The sequence below is a fragment of the Alligator mississippiensis genome, chromosome 1 (genome assembly GCF_030867095.1).
Source record: "Alligator mississippiensis isolate rAllMis1 chromosome 1, rAllMis1, whole genome shotgun sequence".
Classification (NCBI taxonomy): Eukaryota; Metazoa; Chordata; order Crocodylia; family Alligatoridae; genus Alligator; species Alligator mississippiensis.
Genome location: NC_081824.1, coordinates 166,689,709 through 166,709,262, shown reverse-complemented (window position 1 = coordinate 166,709,262; position 19,554 = coordinate 166,689,709). Strand labels below are relative to the sequence as shown.

The following is a 19,554-nucleotide window of genomic DNA, read 5'->3' as shown; positions in this document are numbered from 1 at the left end:
ACAGCAGTACATACATATATGCAGACACATGCACACACGCATAGATATGAAGACACATATGCACAAAGACACACAGGCATACACACGGGCATACACATGGACAGACACAAACAGATGCACAGACGTGCTCACGTGCACACAGAGACACAGGAACAAACAGATGCACAGCCATGCATACCTGCACACAGATGGGCCCATAAGCGTGCATGCACACACACAGCTGTACACACGCGCAGACATGCACACGTGTAAATGGATGTGTGCAGACCCACGCACACACGTGAACACGCGTATGCACAAGCACACACACACACAGAGGTATGCCCACAGCCAGGCGCGCGCGCACAGACACGCACAGATGTGTAGGCACAGTTGCGCCAGGAGTGCCCGCCCGGAGGTGCGCGCACACCGCTGTGGGGACACACGAGCACTGCCAGGGGCCGGGGCCGGAGGCGGCGCTGCGGGCGGGGGCTCGCGGCCCCGGCGGTGCAGCAGCGGGTTAGGCCCGCAGCTCCCGGGCCGGCCCATCCGCATCCGGGTCCCGCGCCAGGCCGCGCGTCGCCGCCCCGCGCCGGAGCCCGCGCTCCCGGTACGTAGCGGGCGGCGCCCGGAGGCCCTGCCCTCGCGGGGAGCCGGCGGCGGCGGCGCTGAGGCGGGCTTCCCCGGGCAGCTGGTGCTGGGGGCTCTGCGGGGAGGGGGGGGAGTCATCCTGTGCTGCCTCCGGAGACTGCCCTGCCAAGTGCTGCCACAGAGGCCCGCACACCCCTGAGGCTGCACCTCAAAGCAGGGGCAGTGGGAAGACAGGACTTTTAAATGGAGACAGAAGCAGCAGCGTTAAACTCCAGGCCAGGCAGCCACGGGGGTGGGGGGCGAGTTCAGTTTTCTGTGAGGCTAGTGATCACACACCTTCGTGAATGCGCTGCTGGTAACAGGTGGCGGTTGACTCCTTGGGTAAACCTGATCTCTTGGATTAGACCAGCTCACATAGTTGGAAAACTTCTTCTCCGCAAGCTTTTGGGTTTAAATGCCCTTGGTCAGGCGGAGGATGGATCTGCAGTTGGTCTGTGCTCTTTCTGGATGGTAATGCCCATTCCATTTTCATAGATGTCATAGACATTAGGGCTGGAAGGGACCTCGGAAGATCATCGAGTCCAGCCCCCTGCCCAAAGGGCAGGAAGTCAGCTGGGGTCACAGGATCCCAGCAAGATAAGCATCCAGTTTGCTCTTGAAGGTGTTCAATGCAGGTGCTTGAACCACCCCTGATGGCAGGCTATTCCAGACCTTGGGGCCTCGGACAGTAAAGAAATTCTTCCTTATGTCCAGCCTGAAACAGTCTGGTAATATTTTGGTAATATGCTTTCAATTTAGGACCTGCAGGGAGTGAGGTATTAGAAAAAGGCACGTTAGCCTGCTTTAATGCACATTAGAGAAAACGTGTGGGTTTTTTGTGACGTTTGAATGTGCATTAAAATAGGCGACGGTGCATTAAAGTGCATGTGGAGGCACACCCTGTGTTGCTGAGGTTGCACGGAAAAAAGAGCCCCGCCGCTCTGCAGTGCTACGGCTAGGTGTCTGGGATGGGGCAGACGAAAGCAGCTACCTACTGACCAAAGTGGGTGGGCGTGCGGTTCTGTTTGTAGTTTGCCAGTAGGGCCTGGCCCACAATGACCTGATTTGGCAAGAACTGATGCACAAACTAAAGTGAGCAGAATCAGGGCCATGTTAACACCCCTCCGTAAATTTCTGTAGGGCTGGAGTGTGCCTTGGTGATAATACATGGTATATGGGTATGAGGTAGTCATTATTTGAAGGTGTGGCAGCTTAAAGCTCAGATAATTGTGGGAAAACAAACAACATGGGTTTAAAACAGGCACAAAATAACCCATGGAAACAAAATGCAGCATTAAGGTTACAAGCAAGGGCTTCCCATTGCCAAACACAAGCCATAAATGCAAAAGGACACATATGCAACATTGAAACCATGGAAGATAAGGCAACATTGTACTCCTATTGCCTGTCTTCCAGTATTCATGAGTCCATTAGATTTAGATGGTACCTCAGTATGTGTGATGTGCTGGTTGTTACAACCTTAGATTTTTATGATTTCAGAAAATAGTTGGGAGAGAGATGAGGGGACAGAGTTTTAATTCTACTTTTTTTTGATGTGTGTGTTTGCAGTTTCAGAAAACCAAAGAAATGTACCACTCTGAAAACAAAGGACTGGTCCTAGGCATCATGGCAGGGGCTGCTGCTGCAATAAGTTTCTTCCTGATTTGGTATCACAAGGTCCGAAAACCTCGGGCATCTATACATTTGCCTGCATTTCTGGATTTTGACAACAGGTTTCATTTTGTGGGCTTACAGAATGAAACTCACAATGAATCGGGAACCATAATGACCTTACATGGAAGACAGCTACAGGTACTGGAGAAATTGAATGGCCTAGTAATTAGTGTGGAAGAATTGAAGAGAGAGATAAAGTTTCTTAAAGAAGCTATTCCAAAATTGGAAGAGCTTGTTCGAGATGAACTCCAAGGGAAGGCCAATGCTCACAGAATTAGCCCTTCACACAGAGCAACAAAAAAGAGAAAAGCGGAGACAGCTTGTGGTACACCAGACAACACGAGCTCTGAGGAGGCAGAAAGTGAAGGAGGGTGAGTCTTTAAAATAAAGAATATGTAATACAACTTAAAATATCTATGTGGACAAAAGAAGTGTCACCACACATGTAAGGTTGTTATGTTCTGTATGCAATAGTCTAATGTATTTATGTGTACTTACTACACATTCTGTTTTTCAAGATTCAGGAGAAGCTTTCCAAAAGATTACAATATGATTTGCAAAGCTAGCTTAGTGATTTGCCTGAGGCAGTGTTGCCAACTCTCATGATTTTTGGCATTGTTCTTAAAGTCTGCACCTATATATAAAAGAAAGAATTACATTTTTCACATTACTGAAGTGTAGACTTTAAGAACAACACCAAAAATCATGAGAGTTGGCAATCTGTAGTGCTACTGTACGTACCTCTGACCAGGAAAAAAGAGATGTGCCTGTAAGCAGAGCCTGTACTAAACCAACCCCCTCTTGCATTCAGGATCTGTCCTTTAATTGTATCTTTGCACAACTGCATTCAAGAACTCATGCTATTTTTACTCCTGCCTGGTCAAAAATTCACCAAGACATTTTTCTGTTGATAAGTTCCATTTTGTCAAAAATTAAATTTTCCATGGGCATATATGTTGACTTCAACAACATTTCATTTAGGAAAAAGAAAGCCATTTATCGGGATGGAACATTGGATTGTTCTGTTTCAAAATGTATTTTGATTTTGTCAAAACAAAAACTAATGATTGACTCAAAATTCTTTTGAAACATTTCTTTTTAAAATTAAAAAAAAAATTCATTCTCATTCAGAATAAAAAAAATGCTGAAATTGAGGACTTTCCTGTAAAACAGAGATTCTAGTCCCCACAGAACTCTAGTCCTAATCTTGTTTTGGAAGAATCCTAAAACACTACAATTTCAGCTGGGATGGGTACTATAAACTGTCAGAAATTTGTCACTTATACCTGGATCATTCTTTATGGGCTTCTTGTAGTACCTGGCACTTTATATGTTTTGCATTTAGAGGACTTTACAAATGCTGTTAATTGTGTGCTTCGCTCCCCCTCGCTGGAGAGGTGGTGATGTTGTATCCTCAGTGCTTCTGCTTTCTGCTGGCTTGGAGATACAGAATCTGGCCTTTAGGTTATGGTCTCAAAATAACCCTTGAAAATACCATTGTCACTGGGATGACAAAACTTAGAAAGGTTTTCAATGCTTAATTTTTTTTTTTTTTTGCTTCTGCTTTGTGAGTGGGAAAGATATATCTTGAAGAGATCTATAAACCTTTTCAGGCACGTATACTCATGGAATAATTTGCTAAACTTCATACTTTAGTTTTTAAAGGTATTCATTTAGTAAAGTCAATACAAATTGATATTCAGCTATATAGGCTATCAGTGGTATGAATGCAAAAGTTCTGGAATTCTGTGTATGGTTTAAAAATGTTTTTAGCATGGAAGCGCTTTAAATCTTGTTTGAGATGCAAAAGAAAATATTGTCAGAGAATCTCTAGGAATGCTTTATTTATACATTTTTCTTTGATCAATGACTTAGTGGCATTACATTTGAGTAACTGAGTCATTTTGTTAACAGATATTACATACTTTGGTGTTTATCTGAATGCTACTAATGCTGAGTTTATAACTTGAATATTGAAAATTACACTGTATGATCCATTATGAAAACTTGTTGGTGTAAGACAACCTTGTTGTTATGGCTAAACACTAATATATTACCCAGATGTATTTTAAGCCATATGTAGGGTAATTTGGCAAGGAAGTTAAACAGGTTCCTAATTTTAATAACATCAGATAATGCCATTGAAATTAATATGACATAAGCACCTATGTATTTAAGTTGGGGCATATACTAAAGTATGTACCTTGCTCAGATGGAGGTTAGGACAGACTGTTTCTTCATTTGTTTCTCTATAGTCTAGCACACCCTTTGGGAGATGATGTATAAATGATGAATAATGATGGTGGTAAGGCCAGCAAGATTGTTACAATTGTATCTACAAAGGAGAAAAGATCATATCAAAAGCAGGATAGAGTAGTAATATGCACAGTGGAACTTTTTTATGCAAATAACTCAGTATTATAATTACCAGTCTCATTTGATATAAATAAATTAAACACAAATACTCAGATTAGACGTAGCTACTCTCACATTCTGTCACTGGTTTTGGATTAACTCAGGCTATCCACAAAATAACTCATTTGTGTCCTGAGCAATAGCATCCTGATTGTCTTGTTCTTTTGGAGTTTTTCTTATTGTTGATGTTGCAGTTATTGTAATTTTATTTAGTTTTTATGTATAGATTTTTTTATTCCCGTCAGAATATCTTTGATGGAATCACAAGCTACTTAAGAAGGATGAGCAGAGGAGGCAGGTTGTGTTATGGAGCTACCTGTCCAAAGGAATGGTTGCAAAATCTGTCTTGGATACACTGATGCAGTGTTATTGGAGAGGAGGCAGAGGAATCCCACTGTCAACTCTGTACAGGAAAATCAGAAGAAATCAAATGTTTCTGAGGTTGGGTGTTGAAAGAGACTCACAGAGGAGAAGTAGGTGAGAGTCTGGCTGTTGTAGGCAAACAGCTTGCCAAAAAGTTACCCAGGAATATTGTCCACGATCTAAAGAAAGACCACTTTTATGATCTATTTGGGAGTTTTCTGAATTTCTGAAACTATTTGTGCTTCTTTTGGATGTATTTTTAAAAGCATGTCTATGCTTGCCCTGGAAAGAAAGTTCACCAAGACCAAGGTTTAAGCAAAACCAGTCAATAGGTATCCTAAAACAAAATTCTTGCTGTACATTTTCAGTTTCTTAGAGGTTTCTTGTTTAATCAAAATGCCACGAGCCAGCCCTGTTTCCATTCTGCAGCTTAATAGTTTGCAAGCTCCAAGAGGACAACAAAAACCAAAACTGTGTCAATATTTCCTTGTGCTCTCCCATCTATATGTATTTAACTGTTGCTTCTGATAGATTGTAAGTGGTCTTTCTATTCTTAGTTTATGTAGTGAAGTGAAAAATAACAGGCTGCTCTATACATGAGAGTGATGAAAACATAAAGACTGTCTACACCCTGTCCTATCATTTGGACACAATTAAAGTTTTATTGCCATCATACTTTAACTGTGTCCAACTGATAAGACAGGGTGTAGAGAGAATCTTTATGTTATCATCATTATCCTCAATCCAACCCCCTGCCTAAATCAGGATCACCCGTATCCAAACCATCCCATGTAACCATAACCTAAACTCTACTTAAGACTATATCCTGCTTCTATAAAATGTTGTCAATATATGCTCAAGAGGTTCCTGGGGGGAGCTTGGGGGGACTTGTTTTTTGGGGGGATTTTTTTTTTCTTTTTCTGCCTTTAACTTTTCAGAGTAAAGCTCATCTGAATATTATGGTTTGGAAGCCTACTCCTTTTCATCTCCAATTTAGGTTCTGGTACATCGTTAGATCTTTGAACTGTCCTTTGTGAAGCCAACCGGAATTCTTATTTTTCAGATGTTTTTTCTCCCTTAAATTAATGGGAAAGTAATTCTTCCCAAGTACCTGCTACTTATAGAGAAAGTGGTATCCCTTGTGGAAAGATTAAGATTTCCTGTTTTCTTTATTAAATATGATGCTGCATTATATATTTTGTTTTGTTTTAATAACTAATTCCCGTAATTTTTGTTACTAGTATTTTAAAAAGAATCATTGGAACTTTCCCTTCAAGCAGTGTAGAATCCTATTTGCATTTTAAATGAGATTTTTCGTTTGTGTACACTTTTTCTTTGATCTAGCCACGATCTTTCTTGTTTGTTTTTTTTCCCTCAGAGAATCCTTCAGTATCACAGTTCATCCTTAGACTGATTCTTATTAGACAGCATAAGAGACAAGACCCTGCCTACAAAAGTAAACTAATGAATGTATTGATGTTTCACTATATTTAGGAGTGTTACATCTGCTAGTATGTTGCCTAAATGCTCACTGCATTTAAGTCCTTCTGTTGTTTCTCAGAATCTTTTTTTGGTTTTTAATAACCCCCCACAAAAGTATTCCCAACCAGCCAACTTTGTTCTTATCAGAAAATGCCATTGACTCACTGTGTGCTGACTCTTCCAAATAATTAATTTATTCATTGTCATTGATCCCTGACTACCAAGACGTTCTGTTATTACCCTATTCCACCCTGCAGTTCACAACCAATTTTTAACCACTTGTACAAGTAAGCAAAAGTTGCATTGTACTCCTAGAAATCCTCATTTATAAAAACCCTTGCTTTTAATATTTCAAGACGCACACTTGAGTGATAATTGCTGTCAAAAACAGGCACAATTAAAGTACATTTTTTCATTTCAAGAGGCACATAAGAAAATATGAATATCGGGTTGCATTATGCATATGTATTTTATTAAAGATTGGTTACTACACTTACGGCAGGTCTTATACCCAGATATTTAGTGAGTTTCCTTGTATTGTTTGATACAACCTTTTGCAGGCTAAAATCAGGTAAATTGCCTAGGAGCTGTCATATTTGTTATATGACACTTTCATAAAACCATAATGAATCTTCATCTTTTTTTAAGGAGACTTTTCTTTATATTTAGTCTCTTTTGAATTTATTACAGCATGTGTATCTAGTGTATGCAGTCAAGTCATAGCATGAAACCTTGTAACATGCATGTAATTTTTAGAGCAAATATCCCGTAAAAGCCTGCTAACTACCATTGTTGAAATCAGCAGTCTGGCTCCTCTTATTATATTTCATGCATGTCATTTCTTCTATGTTCTTACTTTGTCATTTAACAATTGGAACAGTTCCCCTCCTTGAGGTAGAACTGGCTGTAATTCAGACTGATGAATTGCAGCTAATCTAAGTTTCATGAGAAAATATCTTTATTTATTAGTTCATTTTGAAAATCTGCATTCTCTTCTTTGTGGGTAATGCTTTCATACTGAAAATATTTAATATATAAGAGAGATAGGGAGGCGATTAGCTAATGAGTAAATTCCTAAGTAATTTAAAACAAAAAAAATAATAGATCTTGGTCCTCAGTTCTGCATCTGGGGCCATGAGGCATAGCAGCAGAGGTGGTCTTCTGTGTTCCAGAAAGCATTTGATGCCTCCTTCCAGATTCTTGCCAAAAGCTGCCTCCTGTTGATCTAGCTGTAAATAAGTACATAATCTTTTAGGCTTGGGAGTCAGTGGTGGCTGGACATGAGGCTAGCTGCATTGCTCCCTTGTATGCTGTTGGCATAGACACCAAAGTTTCTTAACTCAGCTTGCCTGATGGGCCTTTAGGCTTGGGCGTACTTTTGACTCAAGTCCTGTAAATGATTAAACTGATGCCTAACTGTGTACTCAAGTAACCCTGCGGACATTCATTTCAGAGAGAACTACTAATAAGGATAAAGTTAAACACACATAACTCTTCATGGGATCAGAACCACAGATTGTGTTCTCTTTGGGCTGTATGGTTTTGGGACAACTAATTTCTGTGCCTTTATCAGAAAATGATGTAAGGCTCAAGCCAGGAGAAGATTTTAAAAGTTCTATACTTTGGATTGTAGATCAGCCTTCCCCTTTGACAGTTGTATAGGTTCCAAGCTCCTTGGTCAATCACCTCATTGCTTCATGACCCCTTTTCAAAAGGAACAGAGTAGTTATACAATACATCATCCCAAATTGTAGGGAACATACAAATTAGGTCTGGAAGTGTCCTCTAGAAGTTGGCTAGTCCATCCCCTTTTCCCAAAACAGGATCCAGTTATACCTAAACCTTTCCTGACTGGTATTTGTCCAATGTGTTCTTTACAATCTACTATGGTAAAGATTCCACAGCCTCCCTTCATAATCTATTCCAGTTATTAACTCACTTTACAGGTACAAGATTTTCCTACTTCTTTTCTTGTCTATAGCAGATAAGAACCGTTTATAACCTTCATGCCCCACTCTGCCCCAGCTGGGCAGCACCTGCCCCACCCCCACTCCCACTCCCACTCCCACACCAGGCGGGCCTCGATCTGCCCCCCCCTCCCTTTCTCTTATGCCCCTTCCCCCCCACAAACTTACTGGCTGGACACTGCTCTCCAAGTTACCAGGCTGCATTCCTAGCCACATGCATGCTGTGGCTGCATGCATGCACACGGCATTTATCAGTGACATTATTGGCTACACCAGCCAAAAAAAGCCGATTGCCAGTAATGTCAATTTTCCTTTTATTGGTGCAGATCTGATATGGACTGATATATCAGTGTACCTCTACTCTATATATAACTTGTGTAAGGGTGCACAAATGCAAGGAATGGAGATGGAGATATTGTGCATGTCAATATTAATATAGCCTAAGAGAGTGATTTTTTTTCTTGACAACTTTTTGAGTCCGAAGGAAATGATGTGCATATTCCTGATTCTTTCCCAGCTTTCTGTATCTTGCCCTCTTCCCCTTCTTCTAACTCACACCAGGGAGTGGCAGGTGAAAGATGTTATGTGGATTGATGCATTTTGCTCTGACTTTAGGAGGTTATTCTTCCTTGATATTTTTATGTTCTTGATGAAGTTTATTCAGTCTTAGAATACCCGCAAGAAAATATTGCTCAGCTGTGAAACAGTTATTTTCAAATGAAGCTCTGAATGCATTTATCATATGACCTATCTGTATTTCATATTTAGTAATGGTAGGTTTATACATCACCCTTTTGGAGGTCTCTCTGATGGTACTAGCTTTGAGTGGCGTGCATGCAGCTCATCACGTTTTTCTTGTTACAATTGTCCATGTCTCAGGAAAGACAAAGTTCTTAGAAGCAAAAAAGTTTTTTTTTTTACAAGTGAAGATATATTTCCACTTCTTGTCCTTAATTGGAGCACCAGGACCTTGAAAAATCAATTCTTTGTTGTACATAAAACTCATTTAAACTGTAGGAAGTATATGATGTCATGCTGAGTAACTCTTAAATCTAGTTTTATTGTTCACAATATTATGCAGGAACTTGTAGTTCCAATTACATTTACTGTTTCATTATTTCTGCTTTGACATTTTCTAGCTCCTAACTTTTCCTGCTGCTGGTTAAACAAGGTTTTAGTAGGTACATAGAAGTACACAAGATGCTTTATTGTGCAATAGACTAATCTACTGCATAGTAAAGTGTCACTATTAAACTGTTCACTAGGCTACAGCACAGTAAAATAGGCTAATACGAAGTTATCTACTACTTGAAAATACAGGTAGTAAATTAACTGTGCATTAGCTACTGCACAGTAATGCACATGTAGATGCTGGCCAGGAGCAATTTGCTCCTGTCAGACCTGATTTGGATCAGTTCCTCGACACAGTGGAACTTTCCAGCACAAGGCACGGTAAGGCAGGGGAATCCTCGGCATGGTGAAGCGTTCCGGCGTGGATAGAGTTCCCGCCGAGGATATGCAGATTTGCATAACACGATTGGCCGATGTTAAATTATTCCCATGTGGCGGCTGGCAATTGGCTCAAGAGCCGTATAAAAGGTTAGGGGCGTTTCCGCCCTAGTTTGAGAACTCCGCGATTTCCCCTGAAGTGGAACTCCGGCAGTTTGATCACCTGTCAACGACTCCCCGTCGTCGAAGCCTTACGACGTATTTTCCGTGTTGCATGCCCGAGTTAGACCCGAGCTACCCGGTCTACAAGAGCTCCTCGATTAGCGACTAGCGATTAGAATTATTGCAACTACGATTGAAGTGCGAAGTCACTTCTTGCCTGCGCTGTATACGACTCTACAGTGTAAGTAAAGTTGTCTCTGTTTTTTCCAACTGATACGTGTTGCGTCTGTGCCTAATTCCGCTCCGGTGATAGAGAGTACCCATCTACCCGTCACGGGATCGCAGCCGCAACCCCAGCTAGCGTTCCCGAGGATTCACGATCCTCAGTCCCCCCTCGGCCCCCACAGCTCCCAGGCAGCCCAGGCAGCAGGGGGCCCACTGCTGCTTGGCTAAGCCTCATGTGGCAGGAGCTATCTCCCTGCCACATGCAGATCGGGACTGTCCTAATCCCCACATCGCTGGGAGAGCTGTCCTGGAATCCAGGACTGCTGCATCCCAGCTGAGCAGGGATCGGGTCGAGACCCAATCCCAATGTGACTGGGAGGGGATGCTGCCTGGCAGTCGCATGGGGATTGGAAGGGTCCTGATCCCCACATGGCCAAGAGAGGCATGCCTATCCAGACCGATCCCCACTTGGCTGCCAGGCAGTGTTCCCCTTGGGATGCCTCTCCTGGCCACATGGGGATTGGGTCCAATCCCCATGTGGCTGGGATGCAGCAGTCTCAGCTACCAGGACAGCTCTCCCCACTCATGTGGGGATTGGGGTCTGCTCTAACATCAGAGCAGGGCAGGGAAGCAGGACCATTCCTGATATCATCTGCTTCAGTTAGAAGAACATTTGCTCCCAAGCTGGAACACGTGTAGACCCTTTCCTCAGTGGCAATTTAGTGCTCCTTTTTTAATGTGCAGTAAGTTTACTGTGCATTAATAGTACATGTAGATGCACCCAGTGTTTATTGCAGAAATATGTGTTATACTCAAAGTGCTGTCTAAACTGCCTGTTGTGGTTTCTACTAATATTTATATAGTCTCTTGTACAATAAATGTTTAAAACATACTTTTGTGCTTTTTCTGCTTGTGGTAATGTTTTGGAGAGTTTTCTGTTCGATAGCAAATACATTTTAAAATATTATATCTAGAGATTGTTTCTTAAGCATGAATTGTTGTTTTTTTCAAAAAGGGTACTAAATGTTAGACTTCCTTGTTTGTATTTATCCACTTAAGTAAATAGCTACACTATCAAGGGTTCTGAACATCCATTGGCATCAGTCACTCGTATCTACTGGGTCCTCAGTACTTCAGTAAATTAAAGTACTTGCTTATCTGTTGCATTCTTCATTAATTGTGTTTTGCTCAGGGCTCATTCAGTTGAATCAATTAACTGGTATAATTAATTTGACCTCTTTTACAGGGTCAAATAATCCAATTTTTTGAATGCACAAATATATTAATTGCACTAATCATATTACTTAGCAGGCAAATAGCATTTGTTATCTTTAAAACATTTTGTATTTGTGCAGCATTCTTATATGGTTGATTAGTATTTTCACCTCCTTTTCACAGACAGGGAACCAGATGATTTGTTCTAGGCTAAACAGCTATTATTAAAAACAGATTTAGATTTCTCAGAATTCCTGGTCTAATGGATAGTGCTTAGTCAGGAGTTCAGGGGTTGGCAGCATTTTCCAGCAGTAGGTCAGAATGACCCAGTTCATGCCATAGGCAGGTTGGAGTTAGGACCCAGCCATTGCTGCTTCTCTCTGCTGCCCAGCTATAGCATGGTATGGGTGAAGTGTCCAGCTGCAGTGCAACACATGGCCTTCTTCCACCAACCATTACTGAAGCCTGTGCTCTATAGGCTGGATCCAATGACTCTGTGGGCCAGATTGGCTGTAGGTTGCCAACCCCTGCACTAGACTATATCTGTTTCTGATTAGGAATTGTGTTCTGCAGGCTCATAGAAAAAATCCAGCAAGATTCTTTACCAAACTTAAATGTGGTTCTGTGTTAGTGATAGTGTTCAGTTTAGAATATGAACACAAACTTACCCTGAGCAGAGCCACATATCTTTAAAGCTGAGAAAGTGACAAAAATTGTTAGTTACAGTGCCCTGTGACACTTTGTTGGTATTTTTAGAATAGGTAATGATTGTTTCTGTGTTTTAGTTATATTACAGCTCACACTGACACCGAAGGAGAATCTGAAGAAGAAAAGGGATGGGTTATTTCATCTGGAGCCACTGTTGTGAGATCAGAAGAAGAAACAAAATTAGCAAATCTTCTACAGAATGTGGACCATTTGCATGGTGGTTCAGTTGATGATAAAAAGAAGAGCTTCAGGCTGTTACTTGAGGAAAAGGAACAGGTATTAAGTGATAAGTGTCCCAACATTAGTTTCATAGTCCTATCTTAGGTTCAGAACTGTACATGTCATCCTTTTAACTCTTTGAAATGGAAGGAGTAGGGACATCTAAAATATAGATTGCTTTTTGATATGTCCTTCAAAAGATGTCCTTCAAAGTCTTTGAAAGGATCATCAATATTTTTATTAACGTAGCAGTAAGGCTTAAATGTTTTCTGTTTTACCCAGGTTAAACTGAATAAAAGCTCTATATGGTAAGAGCTCTTCATGAAGATACTTGTCACAGACTTTAGAGGGTTGAAACATTTTTTTCTGATTTGAAATTTATCTGCATGGAAAACTCCTATATAGACTTAAATAAGGATCAAAATATCAGAATTCTAAAGGTGTTTAACACAAGGGTTTATATAAATGACAGTAAAAATTTGCAGACAATACACTGAGGTCTGTGCCTCATGATAGTTTTATAAACTGAGCCTCTCTGTAGAGCTAAATAAAGAGTTGTTATTTTTGTGTAGTTTTTAAAAGCATCCTATAAAGTGCAGTAGGAAGTATATGATAATCTCTTAACATTGAGAGGATGGTTTGAAAAATAAAACAAGGAAAGTTTATCATTTTCTGTTATGTGCTCTAGAACTTCTTTAGTTAAGTTTGACCCTTCAGCCCTTGTGCACAACAAATTTCTGGTGGGCCTTTTATGTATAGTAATCAATGCTGTGGTTAATAGTTTCTTTTGATCTGACAGATATTAATGGTTCGGGTGGTATCCTTCATTTATGTGAAGGAAATATCTTTCTTGCTGGAAATGTAGACAGATAAACAACTATGCTGTATTAAAAGCAGGCAGAGGCCTTACCATGGTTCCACTAAATCTACTGTAACTTGTTTGTCTATCTGTTCTGTGGTAACTGAAAGCTAAACAGCTATGATTTTTAATTTGGGGTAAATGACCAAAGTTTTACTTCACTTACTCCAGAATTTAAGTAGCAAGACAAAACAGTTACACTAGATCATCTGACATGTACTTGTATGTGGAAAGTACCCCTTACTCTTTATAGCAACGTAATTGTTTTGTCTGTCCATGGCAGCAGGTGTGATATTTGCTGGGTGTGAGTTAATGATGCTTGTTTTATGTATAAAATAAAATAACCTATTAAGTGACTGCATTACGCAATTTATTAGATTAACTTTTTATTTGTAAGAATGAACAGTTATAAAAGGCCCCTTCATAAAATAAAAGTTTTATATGTGTGTTTTCCACCAAGTTTTCCTATAACTTTTATGGAAATATGTAAATTACATTTACATCCTGGTCAAATTAGTGGTCCAAAATCTAATATATCTGGTTCCTGTCTCTCCTTACAGTATGGGAAACATGCAAGGTTTCTTTGGAGACTTGCACGAGCTTACGGGGATATGTTCGAGATGACTACTGATGTTGAAGAAAAGAAGAAATATGTTGCAAATGGTAGGTGGAATAGAAAAACCCGCTTCAAGAAAATGAATTTTGATGATGGTAGAAAGGCTTTTACTGTTAGTGGCATTTTCCCCGAAGTCTTTTAGTCCAACCAGTTTTACAGTCTGGCTTTATAATGATGGTGCTTTGACCTTAATGCAAATAAATGGTTTGTAGTTTGGCATCAGTTACTTTGTTACCCTCGATTCAGGAGAGGTCCAAAATTTGTTTAGCAGGGTTCTTGCCAGTAATGATTTGAGTACATTGGCTCCAATCAATGCTGTAGACCTCTTACTTTAATAAGAATCATACTGACATGAAATTTTTAAAAATTGCGTGATAACAACTAAATATGAAAGCAAAGCCAAGATTTTTTTCCCCCTCAGGGCAAAAGGGAGGGTCTAGTGTTTCCTTCCTCTGACTGAGGCTCCACACCACAGTAACCCCCTCTGTGTGTGATGAAAAAGATCAAACGTGGTGCTCTCTGGAGCCTGTGAACACTGTACTTCAGAAGCATTGCTAAGGAATGACAAAGCTGAACATGCTTCATCTGTTGTGTCTCAGCCTGTCTCTGTAATGTCTTCTTCTTGATGTCGTGTTGTCAGTTTTATCTGAGCATGGTCAGAATTGAATTTCTGATCTTTCCTCTCCACATCTCCTTTCCTCTGTCAATTTTGAAAATGTTGCATCCCTTTCATCACTGAAGTCTTCACTTTGGGGTCATTCTCGTCTGCTCTCTTTCCTGTGTCCTGCACATTCAAGTTATGTCCATCTCCAGCTGCTACTTGTCCAGTCTCTAGAATCTTCCTTGCCAAGTATGAAAGTTCTCTCTTAAGCCCTTTTCATCCTGACTACAGCAAAATACTCGTCTTTTGCCTCTGATATTCACATTACTGTCTTCCAATCTCTACAACACACTGCCATTAAAATAACCCCCTTGCCTGCCTCCTGAAGAAGATTCACTCCAACTGACTTTCTTCTCCTCTACAGGAGTGGTTCCCAACCTTTTTTTTAATGTGGCCCAGCAGGAGTGGGACAGGGCACACGGAGCCAGCTGCCTCCTGCCCGGGACTCCCCTACCGCCCAACTTTAATCCTAGAATCTTAGCTGTGACCCCGAAAGCTGCATGCCCGGGCAGACAGACGGGGGTCTGAGTATGTGCTCTTGCTATGACCCAGCAGCCAACCCGCCATAGCCCAGTAGCAGGCCGTGGCCTGGTGTTTGGGAACCCCTGCTTTATAGCACCACATTTAAACTTCTGTTTACTGCTTTTATGCCCCTATTTGCTTATTTTTGGACTCTGCCTCTCTCTACTCACCTACCTTTGTTTTGTTCATGGACTTCCATCAAATTCCTTTGCTCTTCCAGTGATGTCAGCTTTGAACACTTGTTTGTCAGTTTCTCACACAAATGTCTTATTTCATGTTCCTTTTATTATGGCATGATCTTCCTGGGAGAGTCTGCAAGGGTCTCTCTGTACTTTCAAGTCTTTCTGGAGAATCATCTCTGTCTTAACATCAGTTAGTAACTTTCTTATAGGAATTATTTTGTGTCAAAAGTAATTTGGCTATGACTAATATGACCTTTTCATATAATTGTTCCCTCTGTTTCCCTGCCTGTTCGTTGACGTAGCTGCGTGTCCACTGTGACCTCCTTGGTGTTGGGGTAATCTCTTCTTTGTATCAGAAGTGACCAGCACACTGTGGAATATTAGAAATAGATAATACATTTGTAATAATGTGCCCAGGTCATAGTTTCTTTACTGCTGCTTATGATTCATTTTCACATTAGTTGATGAGAGATCATAATAAGAACATAAGTGCTGGACTGAGTCAGATGAGAGTATCCTGTCTCTTAGTGGCAGAGAGTATGTACTAAGAGGAAGAATATTTAAGCAGGGCAAATTTAGTATGGCATGGAAATCTCTGAAGGAGTGGAGGAGTACAAAGTACTTGCTAGATACCCAGGTAATCAGCAGTGTCGCATCACAATCTTCTGAGTTATTTATGAATCGTGAAACAGCTGGGGGAATTCTGAATTGTAAAGTTTCTTGCAGTATTTTTCATTTTTTCTTTTGGAAGTGGTCCAGAGAGAATTGCTTTTAAAGGGGATTTGGCAATAACTTGTGTTTTTTCATTCCAGCTGGTTGGAGGGCTATTTATGTTTCCCTTTGTTTTTATAAAGTTAATTTGTAATACAGAAAGGACCGTGTGGCTTAATTGGTTACAGCTGAACCTCTGGAAACATTAATTTTATCATCTACACTCCTTACTCAAGAGTGTAAATTTGGTTAACTCCCTTATTTTTTGTATTTTTCAATCAAAAGCAGAACTTAGTTGAAACTGTCTTGATTGCATCTGAATTGAAATACCATCTAATAGGGAAAGTATAAAAATTCTATGCAAGTGTTATGAATCCATAATGTTATGAAACCTTTCTTAATGTTTATGTGGAAAGACTGAACTTTGCTTTATATCTAGAGTATATTATCTAACTGCTTAGTTCTAAAATGAAGAAAAGTACAATAAATCCTTTCGAGTATCTTTATTCCTTTTTACAGGAAAGATTAGTGCTGGAAAAGCTATTCAGTTGGATGCCATGAGTGCTGAAAGTCACCAGTGGTAAGTTTGCATAATGGAAAAATAATGTTTAGATTAGTGTTCTCTGAGAGTTATATCTCTGTACCAATAAATCAAACAACCCCCCCCCCCCCCCAACTAAAATCAGCTGTAGACCCATTACTGCAGGCTCCATACTTTACTGTTGTAGATGATTGATTGGATCAATTGTCAGTTCATTTTTTTGTTACTTGATATAGTTATTTACACAGCATTATGAAGTTACAGCTAATAATTACATTAAAATAGTTTGTGAAATACTTAGTATACCACTGAAACCTCCATGTGTAATGTAATTCTGTTGGTGTAAGACTTAAATTGGGTGAATGTCCATAAAAAATTAAAACTCCTTCCAGATCCCCAAATGAAGATGTTTTCACCATTATTTGCAAATTTTAATTTTTCCTCTACAATATAACAAAAGAAGCTGTGAGGACAGGCAGGCCTTGCAGAATTAAATGAAGGTGAAAACATTTGGATTCTGGTGGACCAAAGGTGGAAGCTTACTCTGGATTTAAGAACCCCTCACTTGAAAAGCTACACTGCCAACCTGTTGCTATTTAAAAGAGGGGAGTCATTTGTTTTAGTCTTGCACTGATCTCAACTGTCATAAAATCACACAAAGAGACAGTCGATCTCTAAAGTGACTTATTACATCTGTTCTTTGTGGTCAACACTACTGCCAACTGATTTCCAGGTTCAGTTTAAGTTACTGAATTCAGTCAATAAAAGATCTAAGTATCTGTGTTCCTCGTGAGAAATGCCACACAGGGAATGAGCCGCTACATTCTGCGGTTGCAGATATTTTCTATAGTTTTATATTTTAAAATGCATGTCTTCTTTTTCCCCTATGACTTTATAGAGTCATAGAAATATAAGGCTGGAAAGGATCTCAGTAGGTCACCAAATCCAACCCCCTACTTAAGGCAGGATCATTCCTGTCTAAACCATTCCAGTCACTCCTGTGTTTTTCTAACCTACTCTTAAAAACATCCAAGAATGTAGATTCCATGACTTCTTTAGGTATCTGTTCCAATGTTTAAGCACCCTCATAAGTAGGAAGTTCTTCCTAATATCCAACCTAAATTTACAACCTTTTTGTCATTTTATGAGTATTTCATATCCTGTCCCCTGTGGCCACAGAGACTAGCTAAATGACAGAAGCATGGATGTGGGTAGGAGAACACTTTTCACAGAAGAGCTACTCGATTTCTGGCTTCACAATCTTCATGTTCCAGGGTAATCTACAGAACACTTTCAGAAGACGGGCCTGGAAACAAAAATGTATAATCTTATTGGACACTAAAGATGAGGGATTAAATGATGACATTGACTTCATGGCTTCTTATACTTTATGTACTTTCTCTGCTAATCTTTCAGCACAAGGGAAAATGGCCCTCTTCCTTCTTGAATGGTCTTGCTTTTCTAATAGGTTATCCTTTCTACTGCAGTTTTCTTGTCTTTTAGCTACTCCTGATAATGTCTCTCTGCTTTTATTTTGCATGCCACTTCCATTCCTTTTTTTAATTAAAAAATAATAATTTTGCAGCCTGTTTTTATTTACATATGGAGTTTCATCCAGGCTGTTGTTCTATCTGCTACTTAGCTGAAGCAGTCTGCATCTTCCCCAGACCTGAGAAAGGGTAGCTTTTGCCTGAAAGTTTGTCTAAGATATCTGCCAACTACACAGTTGGTGTAATAAAAGATATCACCCTAAAATTCTCGCCTCTCTCATATTTCCTCGATCATCACAGCCATGCCATCATTCCAACACTACTATGTCATTGACTGGTTTCTACTGACCAAGCTCTAGATTCTAGAGCAGTGGTTCTCTAAACTCAGGGTTAGACTTAAGATTCAAGACTTGTTAGATTCAAGGTACTGCTCAGAAAATGCCAGCTCTTAGTTTTCCCTTGTTTTTTTGACTGTGGAAAAATAACAGAGCAATTTTTATTTTGTAAAGAATTCAGCAAGATCACAACGGGTTATATCAGCCTTCAACATATTTAGAGACTCTTTTATCACATCTTTCCCTCTTTTCTAGACTAAACAAATTCGATTCCTTCAATAGGTTGTGTTGGCTAAATCCTTATAATTTTTTTTTGTGCTCCTTGGGGGCAGTGTCTTTTATCTACATCTTTCTTAAAGTGGCATGCCCAAAATCCATGCCATACTCTAGCTAAGACCTAAATAACATCAGGGAAAGCAGAATAGTTAACTTACATATCTCATGTATGACATTCTGTAAATATGTTTCAGAATGAAATTTCCTGGTTTTTGGCTTGTGCAGTTTCATGGTAGCCTTCAGATCCTGTTCTGCAGTAGTGCTGCCTAGGACTACAGTGTTCTTTCAAAATTTTAGAAGCTTATTCCTAATATTGGCTGCATTCACATCACAAAAAAGGTTCTGTCACAACCTTCCCTGACATAGTGGTGCCAGAAAAGCAGTGGCATGCATTTAATTTTACCAGCAAAAAAAAGTTTGTTTTGTCAGTACATTTCCTTTCACTTGGGAAAAGAATGCTTTTGCCCATGGAAGCTCCATCTTTCGTAAGAGCATTTGCTGGGATAGCTTTACCAGCAAACTCTTTCTAATGTAGAAATGGTATAGCATTTTCTCACGTATTTTCCCTTCCTTTTTGCATCTGCTTCTTCAAAAACATCCTGCGTTTCACCATCATGCTGCCTGTAAGAGCCATCTGATATACAAGTGGAGAAGATCATTTTTTTTAAGATGAAAGAATATCCATACCAGATCTATTCAGTTTTTTGACCAGCAGCTGGGCCTGTGGCCAGTATTTGTCTTCAAATTAAATTTGTCAGTGGGCACTATGCAGAAGGAATTAAGCAAAAACATCTTTTACCAATAAGTAGGCCTTAGCCACAGATCTGTTTTGCAACTGCTAATAACATCAAGATTAATAGATGCATCCTAACT

At 40.0% G+C, this 19,554-nt stretch overlaps 1 protein-coding gene across 6 annotated transcripts in view; it reads left to right on the top strand.

Annotated features, from left to right (window-relative positions):
- The first annotated feature begins 331 nt into the window (after nucleotides 1-331).
- The window catches only part of RMDN2 (regulator of microtubule dynamics 2), a 68,466-nt gene continuing 49,243 nt past the window's right edge, over nucleotides 332-19,554 (top strand). The window contains exons 1-6 of one of the 6 annotated variants that reach the window (XM_019500568.2): nucleotides 718-1,080; nucleotides 2,179-2,654; nucleotides 12,347-12,545; nucleotides 13,908-14,010; nucleotides 16,559-16,619; nucleotides 17,760-18,335. In XM_019500568.2, coding sequence (XP_019356113.1) covers nucleotides 814-1,080; nucleotides 2,179-2,654; nucleotides 12,347-12,545; nucleotides 13,908-14,010; nucleotides 16,559-16,619; nucleotide 17,760 — 1,107 coding nt within the window. In that variant the 5' untranslated portion in view covers nucleotides 718-813 and the 3' untranslated portion in view covers nucleotides 17,761-18,335. Of the gene's footprint in view, nucleotides 590-717; nucleotides 1,081-2,178; nucleotides 2,655-12,346; nucleotides 12,546-13,907; nucleotides 14,011-16,558; nucleotides 16,620-17,759; nucleotides 18,336-19,554 lie in introns of those variants that run through there. The other 5 variants (XM_059716431.1, XM_014600074.3, XM_014600075.3 and 2 more) reach the window with 5 other exon arrangements.